General features: G+C 40.9%; 1 protein-coding gene across 1 annotated transcript in view; it reads right to left on the bottom strand.

Moving 5' to 3' along the window:
• Positions 1-3178: 3178 nt before the first annotated feature.
• FYTTD1 (forty-two-three domain containing 1) overlaps positions 3179-14957 on the bottom strand; it is a gene marked incomplete at its 5' end in the record, with an annotated part of 11948 nt that continues 169 nt past the window's right edge. Inside the window, 8 exons of the mRNA XM_010155500.1 lie at positions 3179-3299; positions 4352-4478; positions 5284-5358; positions 6210-6271; positions 7316-7412; positions 8204-8316; positions 9155-9300; positions 12111-12242. Coding sequence (XP_010153802.1) covers positions 3204-3299; positions 4352-4478; positions 5284-5358; positions 6210-6271; positions 7316-7412; positions 8204-8316; positions 9155-9300; positions 12111-12242 — 848 coding nt within the window. The remainder of the gene's footprint in view (positions 3300-4351; positions 4479-5283; positions 5359-6209; positions 6272-7315; positions 7413-8203; positions 8317-9154; positions 9301-12110; positions 12243-14957) is intronic.

Genomic DNA, 14957 nt, shown 5'->3' with positions numbered 1-14957 from the left:
AGGGACCGACAGGAAGGGCGCATGCGCCAGCCTTGACAGGGCGCCGAGCGCGCAGGCGCAGCCGCCCGCCGGCGGGGATAGGGACGGCGCAAAGCGCCCGAAACATCCCCTTTCCGGGTCTGTTTTTTTCACTCGTCTGGGGTAGACTGCGTGCGAGGGTACTCGCCTTCCCTTGGTAACGGCTGTAGCGTCCATACCACAGTGTCCAAGGCCAGACTGGATGTGGCTTTGAGCAACCTGGTCTAGTGGAAGGGGTCCCTGCCCATGGCAGGGGGGTTGGAACTGGATGGGCTTTAAGGTCCCTTCCAACCCAAACCATTCTGTAATTCTATGATACACCTTCTGAAATTCAGAATAACATTAGCCTACCTGCCAGGTCGGGATCCCACACCAGCTGCTCAGCACAGGCTGGGTTTTGGGTGAGAACTGCCCAGCGCTGCTGGGAGCTGCGTCAGACCCATTCCAGCAGCAAACCAAGGGAAAACGCACATATCTGAGCTGGGTGGGAAAAGCACTGTCTCCTTCACGTTTTTTTCCCTTGATATCATCACACTCTTCACGATGTCCAAATAAACGCAGCTTTGCTCTGGGAAAGCGCAGATCTGCTGCTTGTGCTGCTGCACATCTCAAGTGCCTGAAGCTGGCAAGTGACGGCCTCGAGCAAGTAGCGAAGAACAAAGACTGTCAGCAGTGCCAAGACACTCACCACCTTATCAAACAGCTTTACAGGCAGCATTGTTTCCCTGCACCACGGATAGCAGCACTTCCACTGCTTGCGCAAGCCTCCTGCCAGCACGGCGCTGGAAACCACGACTGCGGCCGTTTGGGTGTTCACGCTGATCCTGCAATGCAAGGTTTAGATCACAGCGACTTCTCGCTGGTGTGTGTCACGGCAACAGGAAAACCAGTGCTTCTGCTGCCAGATTAAGGGATCTAGTACCATAATCACATCAAACCGGTAAATTAGATGGTGCTACTGAAAGATACCTTAGTAGCTGACACATTTAAATGAAAGCGAGCTTATACAGTGCCACTCCAAAAAGTGCTTAATTTTCAGGATTAAGCTGGGTGACAAATCCAAGCTCTCTTTAAATGAGGCTAATTTTTGACATTCTTCAGAACATTTAATGAGAATGTAAATATTAAGCACCCCCTTAAAGGGCATCAGAAAATACACGTAACCAATATATTGCCCAAGTGGTCGTAACAGGAACAAGACAGTGTGAAACCTGGAACTCTTTTTATTTAAAAAAAAAAAAAAAGATTTAACAGCTTCAGAATAGATCAAATGTAATAACTTCTCCAAAAAATACCAAAAGGTACAGTGTAAAGCATCTCATTAAATACAAACTAGCATTTTTTGATGCATTGCATCAATGTTTTGCATCTATGCTGATGCAAAAGAATTTTTTTTTTGGTTGCATCCTGGCACATGGAAAATGTATACACTGAAACAGGATGACTGACAACACTGTATCTACTCAAATTCTAACAATGGGACCTTTAAAAAAAAAACCCAAACATTTTCTACTAGTAATTAAGAAAATCCTTAACACCATTACATTTAGTTTGCTTCTGCTAAGGTCTATTTTTAACATTAAAAATAAGGGTTTAAGTACTATATAGCATCAAGGATGCACTGACTTTAAAACTGCTATATGAACAAAAGCCCTTCCACTGTCATATGCTCTTCAACACTGAAGTTCCCAGTAAATGCTAGTTAACTCAGAATTGGAGATAAAAGTGCAACCACTTTTATAGTTGTGCAACCACAAGATAAAACCAACTCTGTAAGAAGTCAAATATAAGTTCTTCAGGAAAAATAAAAGGAATCAAACCACTTCAAACACCATAAACATTTCTGGATGCAGCAAGCCAACCATTCTTTTACCTGACTACCTAAATCTCATTGCTATAGAACAGGGCTGAGTTCATCCATTCCTGGTCTGGAAGCAATTCTGAACAGGTGCCTCATTTTTAGGGATCATATAAATTCACACTGAGCATGCCCCAGTTGTCACCAACCTGCGGATTCTGATGCACAAATCTAAGCCTAAAGTGACTACCTGCTCCTGCACGCTGGCAAACCGAGGGCTGTCTTCCAGCAGCGTTCCCCTGTTTCAGCCAATTTCAAGGTGTCTGACCCCTTCTGATCAGCTCCACATCTTACCTCTCTTTGGTATATACAAGTGGCACCGGATTGCTTACCTCCGGCTATTTGCAGGAGCCAGAGAAAACCCTCTGGGGCAAGGTACGCGAGATGAGAATCCTATGTCTGGAGGGTAAGGAACTCTTACCATACCACCGATGCTCCTATGAACCATTATATTTATTCCTATGAACTATTCTATTTATACCTATGAAATTATTAAAAAAAAGGTGAAGTTATTGCATTAAGTTTGTGAAAAAAACTTACAAAAAGAAATAGAAAGCAAAAGTTTAGGAAAATACAGGAGACATTTACAGAGGAGGACGATGAACTTCAACTATCTGTAATATCAATTACTCTCATACTGCCTACACAGTATTCCTCCACTATGACTGGACCACTTTCAAGGATAAGAGCAGAATAGTCTCCATCCCAAGTATCTATTCTGGGACTCAGCTAACAGCTTTATTTGTGAAAGTGAGGATGCAAAACACTTAGTTTTCAAGAAAGGAAAAAAACCTGAACTTCAAAAGCACAAAGAAGTACAACCAATGTTCCCGTGGAGAATGCCGCTACATCCCTACCAAAGTATTCGTGAACTGAGGCTCTGCGCCAAGCTCCAGTCCAAAGGAAAGTTCATAGGCAGTCCCTAAAAAACCCTAAAATAGGGTTTGTAATGAAACACCTACACAATCTTTACTGTAACAGAGGGGTCAAGGAACAGATACTGAGCACTCCTAGACAAAAACCCCCAACTTTTAAAATTAGTGTTTCGGTCACAAGATGAACCAGAAATCAATGTTTGTCATCAGCTAGGCAACAGAATCTTTTCCAACCAGGTGATGGTGCCACTCCAGCAGACCAGTTTCCCCACTTTCCCCCCCTCAAGTCATTGGGTCTTTTACCATTCGAAGTAAAAGTGATAGAAATCGATAGCTCTGCCACCACCTTGGCAAGAAGTCTGGAGAATTTCAGTGACGTATGCTGTATTTTTCTGCCCATTTATCTCAGTTTCTTAGGTAGGTGGGATCGGTGCTCAAGTCCATCTGGTAGGTTAGCCCACTGTGACAAAACGGCTTCCTTTGTTCTGAGACAGCGCTGTTCTTTTTTCCTTCAGGATCCCAAAACGTTCATTCAACGTCATCCCTGTCTGAAAAATAAAGTCATTTCACCACAAACGTGTAAGAAGTTAAGTGAATTTAATCGAAGTAATGGAGACACAATATTTTTTTCCTCATTCTATATCACCACTTGACTTCTTAATTGCCTCACTTAGATTAAAAAAAGAAAAAAGGCGGTCTGATTTCATCATTTCCCACACCATTTAAAAATCAGATTAGACTATACATTTCTCAGAATTCATTAGGAACACATGGTACACAATGACAAGACTGAAAGCCTACTCAAAATATTGTAAGTTAAACTGAGGACAGACAGACTGAAAAGGGAATTTTAACTACACTCATTTGCCCGCGCAGCTTCTATGCAATTTCACCAAATGCACCATTTTAATGGTGCTAATGCAAGCTGCTTTCCCGTCCATCCAGCTGAGGCAGTACACTAGAGCCCAAAAGTTCAATTTTACAATACAGTAGCAGACTACTTTTGACAAACTTCTCATTCATGGAAGGAACAAAGCCGGACCGATGCACTGATCCCGTGCCATTTTCTACAGCTGGCAGTAAGGACCCAATTACAGCAGCAGCTAACACTGCCACCCTGTAAGAATTCCTTCAAGAACAGCACCAAGATCCCTGCACCACATCACTTGTCTTCAGGAAACATGAAAAATTGCTTGTCTTTCCAGCTTTTACGTCATCACATTTGATTTTTTACCCCCCAAAAGTTGCCGTATGAATTCAGCTGTCAGAGTTCCACGCAGGTTACACAACTGGAAGAAGCTCATCCCTGAATTACACACAGTTGCTGATTCAAGCACAGCAGAAACACCAGAAGGCTTTTAGAAATAGTCAATGTTTTAAATCCCATTTAAAGCATGTGGGCATGCAAGACACGCACCAGAGGAACAGGAACAGCGAGTTACTTGCTTGGAGTTACACAGCAAGTTAGTGGAAGAACTGGAAGTGGAAACAACAAATAGTCACCAGTCCCCTGTCACTAGTGAGCTTGAAAGTGCCTGTCTCACTGACGTTCATCTGTCTTGAAACTACTTCCACAGCTAAGGAAAGAAACTGCATTTACCTGTTTTCCAACACTATTAATATCAAACTGCAGTGGAACCCCTTTGGGAATCTTCTTCTCTTCAGACTGGTCCCTCTTCATCAGAAATGGTGGCACAGGAGTACGAGTTAGTCGTAATTTCTGGGAACTGTGAAAGAAGGATGTTACAAAGGACCGTGAGTACATGTTTTATGCAACAATGCCTTAATGCTGATAGATGTATAAAATTTTCATCAAGCCATTTGATCAGGCTGGCTGAATAGCTGGAGGGCATAGATTCAAGAAGGTAGAAGTCAGGCAGAACTATGTTATTGTCATGAGCATTCGTTATTGTTATGACAAAGTGTCCTGACAGGAAGCAAACTTTTCATCCCTCAGTCTTAGTGACAAAGGAATAATTTGTGGTTAATTACTGCCATAAATACAAAAAAAAAATTGGTACAGTCTTCCTTATAAATAAAATGCTACTATGAAAAAAGCCACTCAAGAGATTTTTAAAATAAAACACCTCATGAAACAATAGTACCATCAACTTCTGAGATAAACACAACAACGCCTTCTTGAAGCATGACTGCAGCAGTACCTTTAAAAATCAGGGAGGAACTATTACCATCACTCATCAACTGGGTGCTCAGTCATTTTCATTCAGACAGGGAGGAAAACAGCTGCAATATGGTCTGATTTGGAAGAGGCAGACAAGGTAAAAATCTACCAGGGCCCATCACTCCACCTCTACGCACCACATCAACCTCCTAACTGGGAGAGAAATTCAGCTGTGGTATTATTCAAACACAGCTCAAAAACACTCAGAAAGGGGCCAGATTTAGAAGTCTTCAGAAGAAGCTGTGACCTTGAGGTCACCTGAAATACTATCTGCACGGAACTTGCGAAATGGCTCCGAACAGCAATTTTGGTTGCGATAAGAACATTTCAGAACTTTTTTGAAAACTCACATGGGGGTTATGATTGCACCTGGGTTATCGATGGACACAGTCAGAATCCCCCCTCTCGTGGTGGAAGTTCGCCATCTAGTTTGAAAACACAGAAATCACATACAAAAACGCTGCAGATTTCAGTCCAGGTATCTTTAGAAGCATGCCCAAAACACTGGCTGGTAAAGAAAGTACAAGCTTTCAGAATACAGGACAGTGTGAAGACCACAGGCAGTCAATCTACAAGAAGCTTGGCTATTGATCCTTGTATCTTTTATATGATCTAAACTATTCAGCTGAGCACTGGGTCCCATGCTGGCAAAGTGTACCAGAACCTCAGCACTGACTGAAACGTTCACTTTTTTAAAACACTGTTTCCTTGCCACAGATGAGGCCAAAACGCCCTCACAGCAAGTCACAGAGGTGACAGACTGCAAGCTCTGTGGCATATGCTGCTTACTCTGCCTGTTGTGTTACCAACAAACGAGTGCAAAGAGCTAGCAGGCACAGAATGATATGGGAAGAATACGTGGGGGGAGAATCGAGTGTCCACCTTGTGACCTGCCTTACTTATTTCCAAACTGCTTCACAAGCTTGTATGTGTATTAAATAAAGTGGAAATTACACCAAGAGCTCAGAGGAACACGGTCATTTGATTTTTTTCTTCCAGTCTCTATGCAGTATTTGAGTGGTAAAGATAAGTCAGATCCTCTGAAGCTACCACCTTCCCCCTCATGACTGCAAGTGTTTTATGCAAACAAACTCCTCCTGGTTAAATTAGAAGATAATTTAGGAAATAACTGAGAATGGGAGGAGGATCACTGTCACTCAGTTGATATTCCTACAGGGGAAAAAAAATCCCATTCATTTATCATAGCCAGGAAGCCAGAGCTAAAACAAAAATCACACAAGTAACCAAACTGAAGTTTTCCAAATTAAATACTTACTGACGAGTTCTCTTTACTGTCTGATTATCTAGATCATCTGTTGACTGCACTTGGGCCTGCACCTGAAAACACAATACAGACACAGTATTTGAATACTGTTTCAATTCCCACTGCAGCAGCTGGAAACAGAGCCGCTCAAGACCAGAAGTTTAAAGCTGTTTGTACACTGCACAAACAGGGTTGTGCTTTCAGAGGGACTTAAAAGATACCTATCCTATCACCTATGTAAGACATTGGGAAGTAATTGCTTTAAGAACACAAAATGATTTAAACAAAGTTCTCAATGACAGTAACTTAAACAATAAAGAGACTGAAATGTTTTTGAGGACTATGTCAACAAACATACACCTTACCAAGATACACCAAAATGTTACCAGGCCAGCAAGAAAAACCTGGCTAGTTCCTAATCTGATCCAAATTTGACCCACTTAATATCCAATATGCCATTAAATCCCACTGCTGTTTGGTTTTGTTTTTCTCCCTCGTGATCATGCTTGTAATTCTGCAATCCATCTGGATGGAAGACAGAAGCTACCCACTGTCACAACAGTGGCAGATGTAGAATGAGGGCACAAATGAAAAGCAAAAACATCACTACCATTCACTGCACACACTCTATTCTCTTAATCTTACTCAAAATAAACCCTAACTACCCAAAACATTCACTGCACACACTCTATTCTCTTGATCTTACTCAAAATAATAAACCCTAACTACCCAAAAACCCCACAAAACCCCAAATAATCACTTTCTACAACATGTTTCCGCTCTACCCTTCACCCAGGGGCAGTTGTTGAAAGCTACACAGTACTTTCTAACATTTAGTTTGAGAAAGAATAATGAACAGCTTGTAACTACCCTCAAACACTCTGACAAGTTCCATGCCCCTCACAACATGTGAGCTACACTGGACCAGGAAGCAAGACTCAGTGGGTTACAGTAACTGGTCAGGTACATTTCCCTCCAAGAACTCGTGCCTATTTCCAATTTCACCTGAAGTTTCTATTCAGATCTGCTATTTGAAGTCGTTTCATTAATATCAGTGTTACAGGTTACCTTGGAACCTCTGCCACAATTTTGCTGTTGTTTTCAGTAAATTTTATTACCTTCAGGCCCCTTCTAAATAGGAAAGTTGCTTGACGAGTGTCTTTCTGCTGATTGAGTTTGTTTCCAATTCTGGCAAAAGCAGACGGCATGTTATTCCTGTAATATTTAATAAAATACAGTTATCAAAGGCTCCACAGATAGCATCTTGAAGAGACCACTATGAAAGTCAGGAAAGTGCCCAATATATCCCTAAGGACATCTGCAATGCTGCCTCTTTCAGGCTGTACCTTTCAGTTGCAATAAGCTTCTCCTCTACTAGGAACCAAACACATCACTCGTAAATGGAGTCACAAATAGCACTCCTGCATCACAGGACAGTGTGATTATTAATTGTGTTTTTTACTTTGCTCGGAATCCTCCAGCACTTTAAACACTGCTAATTAGATTTTAAAAATGAGCAGTCTTTGTATGAATAGAGAAAGTTTGTTTACAGTTTCCACAACAGTCACAGAGTGAAAATTTTCATCATGGAGACCAGTTAAGACTCAGGTCATAATAGACGTGTTATTTCCAGCACAAATTAAACACGCAATAGCTTCCACGAAACAGAAGATGGCACCAGCTTCACAAAGGCATTTATTTAGAAAGTTCACTAAACCGTGGCTGTCACTTGGCCATTTCTGTACAGGGTGCCTATGATTTACGTGAAGGCAGAACACCAGGTGCCCACAAACAGAGGAAATTCTTGAGTGCTCTACATGGTAATAAATATCTGGCTTCGTATCGAGACCATGTTGCCCCATACTTGGCTTCCAGACTTGTAGAACTTCACACACAACAGTCTTGGCCGTATTACTACGGCCAGTACCTACTGTTTTCTCTTGGACTTGGCCCAATCAAACAAGACTCACCAGCCAAGAGTTCAGAAAGCAGACTTGGTATTTTACCTTCTGTTTAGCAGGGCAGGCCTCCTGAGGGCTGGAGCTTGTTTTCTCTGCATTTCAAATTGTCTCTGCAGGTTTGTTTTCCTTTTCAAAACTGGATAATTCCGCTGTGTGTTCTTAAAAAACAATAAATATATAGAGCACATGCCTATAATGTATACACACAAACACTCTTCAATTTCCATTTAGAAACTGCATACAGAATACATCTGGATTTGCCTACCTTTCACAGCCTAGTATAATTTGAAAATATTTTCTACACTTTCATGAATTCTACATTCTCCTCTTTACCAGGCAGGGGGAAAAAAAAAAACACCCAACAAAATAACCAGCAGGGCTTAGCAGTTAATTTTTGATTATAACAGTATTTCCCTAAACTCACAAAACACATGCCTTACGTCTTTAAAATTACCCTTCTCCAAAAATGCAAAAAAGCAATACTGAATACATGCTTAACACCTGCACAAGGGCTGAATCAGTTGGGGATGTCCCATCCCTGGAAGTGTTCAAGGCCAGTCTGGATGAGGCTTTGAGCAACCTGGTCTAGTGGAAGGTGTCCCTGCCCATGGCAGGGGGGTTGGAACTGGATGGGCTTTAAGGTCCCTTCCAACCCAAACCATTCTATGATATTTGGTAACAAAGCAATGCAAACCCAAGAAATCCTAGTAAATGAGCTTTTCTTACAGTGAAAACACAGTAACTACCTTGATACTTGCACAGAACATACTTCTGTACTTCAATTCTCATGACACCCAATTAAGTGATTAAAACCCCAACTTTCAAACGTAATCATTAAGCACTCCCTCAAAACAAACAAAAAGTCGGCTAATATCCCCAGTTTAACAAAAGGTTGTACCACATGTCTCCACTTCATATTTCAATAGCACTGTTCTGAAGTCATTGTTTCATTTTTTAATCCGTTCTTGCGTGAACCACTAGAATCGCATTAATTACCTTCTCGCTAAGTGGCTGTCTGTTCAGAGAACTAATTCCTTTGCGTGAACCCATTGCTTTCTTGGCTGCCAAGCCAGTTATAACTCCGTAAGAACGCTTCTTCCCTGCTATCTTCTTTCTGCGTCCCAAACGATTTTTACCATAACCTGCAACAAGCATTGAGAGTTCACAAATTCTTATCAAATCAAAAGTTTTATTACTTTAAGATGCTACACAGGCAAAACAAGCTATTTACCTGAACACTTCAAGCCTTAGAGCAGAAGCTATCACTACACTTGAAGACGATTTTGTAATTCGGTTGTTTTAGCAGGTCTGGCCCAAGCCCCAGCACAACAATAATCAGCTTCTCAGACACATCAGTTTTGCTCTAGTTCATTGCATTAAATTTCTGATGAAAATGTGTTATTTAACACGCCTACACAGACAACTTAAAGACTCATTCTGGCATAGAGAACTACCAAAATCCTCCAAACCAGAACCTGAAGTACTGAATAATACAAACCCAAACCAAACAGCTCTCCACCCATTCAGCAAACTTTAAATTACCAGTTTATTTTAAAGAAAAAAAAAAAAGGGCAACTTCAAAGCTTATTTATTTACATCAGTGGCTCCCAAGACATGTCTTAAGAAAAAAAGAATATAGCAACCGGCCCACAAAACCATATTAAACAGCCTGTGAATTACATCACATCTGAAGTGTTTTCAATTAGAAGTCTGCATGGCAGCCTGGACAAAACTGAGAATTGAAAGCAGCCTTTGAATATAAAAGGCTTGTAAGTCTGAGGTCTGTAGTATAAACATCTGAAATCTCCAGTTACAAGGGTTTAGTTAACCCTGTCTGGAGCCATTTAGCTTCACGCCACAAATACAGACCACGCTTCAGTTTTGTTCCCAAGTATCACCCCCTGCAAGATAAATTTAAGATTAAGGAATAGCAACAGACACATCTAGCTTTGACACAGCTGACTTAATAGCATCGATAATAAATCTCTGCTTCTTCATGAGACAGGAGCCATCGCATGAGGTAACCCATCTATCAGAAACCAGCTTAGATAAATCAGCCATGCAGCAGCTGCTGTTTCCCCACTCTTTGTGGATCTTTAGCGAATGCTCTTCTTTTCAAACAGAAAAGTTGAGAAAGGGGGTTACTTAGGCTGAGAAAGGGACCTCACAGGCTCTCTGGACCAACCTCCATGTTAGCTCAGGCTGCACAGGGTTTTGTGCAATTGCATTCTGTGTATCACCAAGGACAACTTTTATTTGAATGAACAATGTTCTTCTCTCTGTTTCTCCCCCAAAAGCTGAAAAGAGTCCCAGCTCAAGTTCTTTGCTTCTTTCCAGAGAGTTTGGCAGCCACTTCTAAAACCACAAGGAATTGAGTGCTGTTGATAATTTGTGGTTTCTGTAGCTGTCCACAGACAGAGGATTTGCTGCTTATCAGAATCACTTCAGTGGCAATGGTGCAGCAATAAATCTATGGATCATAAGATACTAATAACTGGAATGCTCAGAACTATTTAATGATACCTTCTGCTCAAAAAACAATATAGAAGAGGTTTGCTTTCAGTGGGAGAAAATGTGCAGAGCTGTATGGGAAGAAGCAGTTAGAGCTATTCACAATGTTTCAACATGTCATGAATCTGGCAATTTTTCAAAACAATGTTTGCTTTTTCTAGAACAAAAGCACACAAGGAGAGAAGGTACCACAAGAAAAAAGTAACTGCCAAAATGGTTGTATTTAGTTTTATATTTGCAGCTCAAGTTCCTCCTAAAATTCGAAATTCTAATACTTGCTTACTTTGTGGCCTTTGGATCAAAACCAATTAATTATAGAAATCTGCAATTTAAATTCATTTAATCTCTCACCTACCCGAATATTTAATCTCTCACCTACCCTACACGTGGGCTGATGTATTTTTCTGCACTGTCACCAATTTACTAAAGATGCACAAATTAAGTAATTGCTACGTTAGCCTGTATAAAAAGAAAAACTGAGTGCTGAGCAACACGACATTCCACAAATGTTACAATGTTAACAAATTGCATGTGTTAACCTAAACACTCATTAGCTTGATTTGACATGGTAAACTTTCTGATTAGACTATTTTTCCATATTTTGATAATCCAGTGCTAACAAGGTACTTCTCAAAGTTCCACGTAAGCAAAACCAGTCTATGTCTCAAGCAGGTACTGGCCAAGTAAAGGACTAAAACCTGGCAATAATTTCAGAATAGGACTTGTCTTTACAAAAAAGACAACCCAACCCTGACAGTTATTCAGAGAACCTACAGTAAAGCTGTTACTGTGCACTCTTCCTCTCTTTACTCACTGCCTATGACTTTTTTCCCCCCACTTTTGTATTGCACTGTAAAAACATTTGCTTAAGAAGGCTGACATGGCGCTTCCTTTGCATTCCCAGGTCTTAACAAGAAAAGCCAACTCAGACACTTTGCACTATCCATTTACATATCCCAGAGGCAGTAATGGAGTCTGCAGTAACAGCTATTTTGGGGAAGCCTACTAGGAGAATTCTACCTAGCAAAACCAAATACGCTGGCTCTTTTGCACAAACCTCCGAGCTCTGGCAAGGCCTCCACATTCCCTAATATACAGGCCTTGGCACAGCACTCTTTCTATCCATCTCTGAGAAGGGACAAAATATCAACACAATTTCCAAAATTAAGAAAAATTTAAAAAATCAGAAAGAAAGCCAACCCTTCCTTGAGTCAAGTCCATCAGGCACCTAAGCTCCCTGTTGGCCAATGACTTTCTCACACTGAACCAGAAACAACACCAAACATAAATGGATCACAAAGAACTGAATTGCAATCAAAGCTGCGTATGACACTATTGAAAGACATCTGAATTGACCAGATCAATCCATACACTTTCATCAGGTTACATTCCAGCTCAAACGAAAATGCTGCACAATCCACATAACGTTTGACACACACACCTTTCTGCTGTTGGATTCCCCACTTGGAGCCTGGTGTCCTGAACTGTCGAGTTCGGTTCTGCTGAAGCGCTCTCTTCATTTTGGGAGAATACTGTTTTCTCTCTTCTTTCTTGTTCAGTTTAATTATATCATCTATAAGCAGAAAATAAAAAAGAAAGATTTGACACACTGCAGACATTCTAGGGTTGAAGAAAAAACCCTAGCAGGTTGGAGTCATGGGAAACAGACCGGTTAATCCTGCAAAGCCAGCACACACAAGCTAAGGTTCCATAAGTATCTCTATAAAACATCCAGTCCCTGTTAGTCTCTCAGTTTTGCCTTTATAATATAATGCCACAGCAAAAAAGAAGCAGTTGCATACATGCAAAACATCCGAGAGACTTAAAAAATCATGGCCTTCCACTCAGCATGGAATTTTAAATGGAACAACCACATTAGCTTTTGTAGATCATTAATGAGAAGGTAATCCTGCCACCACGACTTTGCAGATTCCAGGTAAAATGTCAATTCAAGCCTCAGTTCTTTCATCCTAAGTTACTCAAGAAAAATAACACAGCAAGAACTCAGCCCAGCAGCCACTTTCATGCATTCACCAAGGTTGAGATGATGGGAAAACTTCTCTCCCCAGGCATCTGCAATCCAAAGCCACCATATTATCTACTGTCCAGGGAAACAATGCTGAACTTATTAATCAGTTTAAGAACACACGTAAAATAATAAACTGATGAAAAGTGAACAGCACATCTGTCGAGTGCATGTCATGCCACTGTTCTCCTGAGCCAGCTCCCAGGACAGTGGAGGAAATCAGAGTAAAGTAATAGATGTGGCATTGGACTGTTAGCTTGTTTACAAAAACACCATAAAGGAAAGTGTCAAATTAAGTTTATGGCATCTAGATCAGGAAATCACAACTGAAAAATGTTATGTTTCAACAGGGAGCTACTACAAATACATGGACATCGTTTTTTGAGTAGGGGAGAGATGGGAACAGGATTACTGTGTTTAACAGAGTTGAAATGGACTCAGATGGGATAGAACAGAGAAAACAGGATAAAAAAATAAATTAAAAAGCACAACATTTTTACCCAATGTTTTGTATCCTGCTTAAGTAAAGCTAGGAGAAAAATCAGCTTGCTCTGCTGCAAAAGTGACTGCATATTCAGAAAAAAAAAATACAAAGACTGCTGAAACAGGTCACTCAGGGTGTCATCTCACAGGATCTTCTGTACCAAAGAGATCACTCCTACAGCACTATCCTTTGTATATGACAAAGGAAACCAAAGCCACTTCAAAATGGTATGCAAGTGCAAAATAGCAGAAACTACCACTGCCACCAGCATTAGTCAGAAGCATTATTTGAACTTAGCACCACTAATAAAGCAATGTTCAGCAAAAACCTAACACTTCCAAAACAGTGAGAGAAGAATATGTAATTCTGCATAACATCTGCTTCCATTCCTATGTACCTGTAACACAAGACCACCAATTTCAGAGAGCATGGATCCTCGCTTCACAGTTCACCTGCTCCGCCTTAAATCCCAGTTTGCAAGTCGGCTGTCACTGCACACAGGCTTACAAGTTCTTAAATCAAAGAATGTAAGTGCCAGCTATTCTCTCCTGGGGAAATGAAGGATATCTGGGACAGCTGAGATACACTAAAGCATTCACCTACCTTGCCTGAGATCAGAGGTCAAACCTATAGCTAGAAGAGCAGAATAATCCAGGAGCATTGTCCAACTGGAAGCTTAGGTTCAGATGAGTTACACATAACTCAAAAGGAACAAAAATAGGTTTAATCTTTATTACTATATGAGAAAATACTCAACATTAAGATCGAGATCTTAAGATTTCCTAGATTAATGTCTTGTCAGTATCTTTGATACCATGACAGATATAGGGTTACATCTTATCTTTGTTTACACTAGACCACACCACTGATTTGGGGACAGTAGGCACGGATGATACAGCTCTTGCGCAAATCACTATTGCAACTAAGCAAGCTAAGGGACACACCCACTCACAACAGCTTCTTAAACAAAACATCACCTTGACACCACAACAGTCTTTTGCAATTTGCTATTAGTCAGTGTCCAGGACATGGAGTTGTGGCTAACTGAAAGGTTCATTTGGTCAAGTAAGAAACATCGGAATATATGAAAATGGAACTAGACACTCAGAATCAATAACTGTATTAATCTTGGTAACCTTGGAAACAAAGATTCAGTGTGTTATACTATAAATAAAAATAGATTTATAGATTTTTATGAATGCTGCAATGACAGTCCACATTCTGATAAACTCTACACATCATTTCACAAGTTATTGTGACTGCCAAGAACTCCACTGGATTTACAGAAGGAAAGACTGTACAAATCCTGTTACCTTAAAATGGTCCACAAAGGCCAAGTCTACTGTTAACATTTTACTTCACACTGTGATTTCACTTTTCAAAGCAAGTCTCCTGACAGTAAGTATCTACCATGCTCTGGTAGCGTCATAGAGCAGTCTGGGAGTGTACAAACCCCCTTTTTTTAGATAAGGCTAAACTGCAAGATGCACTCTAGGAATGCACCAAATGCGTCTCCAGCTGTTAAGGGGACTCAGCACACAAGACCAGAACAGAACTGCTCTAAGATACCTCTTTGAAACACATACAGAGTGGGTATCAGGTTCTCAGATACACTAGAGACACTCTGCAGATCCGTAAGGAGGCAACTTCCTAACACAGACAACCAATGGGAGGAGAGAGGAGAAAGGGATAGACTGTCACAGGAAACTACGTGGTAGAGACAGCATCACACTTGATCTGACTGGTGAAGTACTGCAGAGGAGTTACAAAGGAGACCT

Source organism: Eurypyga helias, unplaced genomic scaffold, assembly GCF_000690775.1.
Source record: "Eurypyga helias isolate BGI_N326 unplaced genomic scaffold, ASM69077v1 scaffold40137, whole genome shotgun sequence".
Lineage (NCBI taxonomy): Eukaryota > Metazoa > Chordata > Aves > Eurypygiformes > Eurypygidae > Eurypyga > Eurypyga helias.
This window is presented reverse-complemented; position numbering and strand designations above follow the sequence as displayed.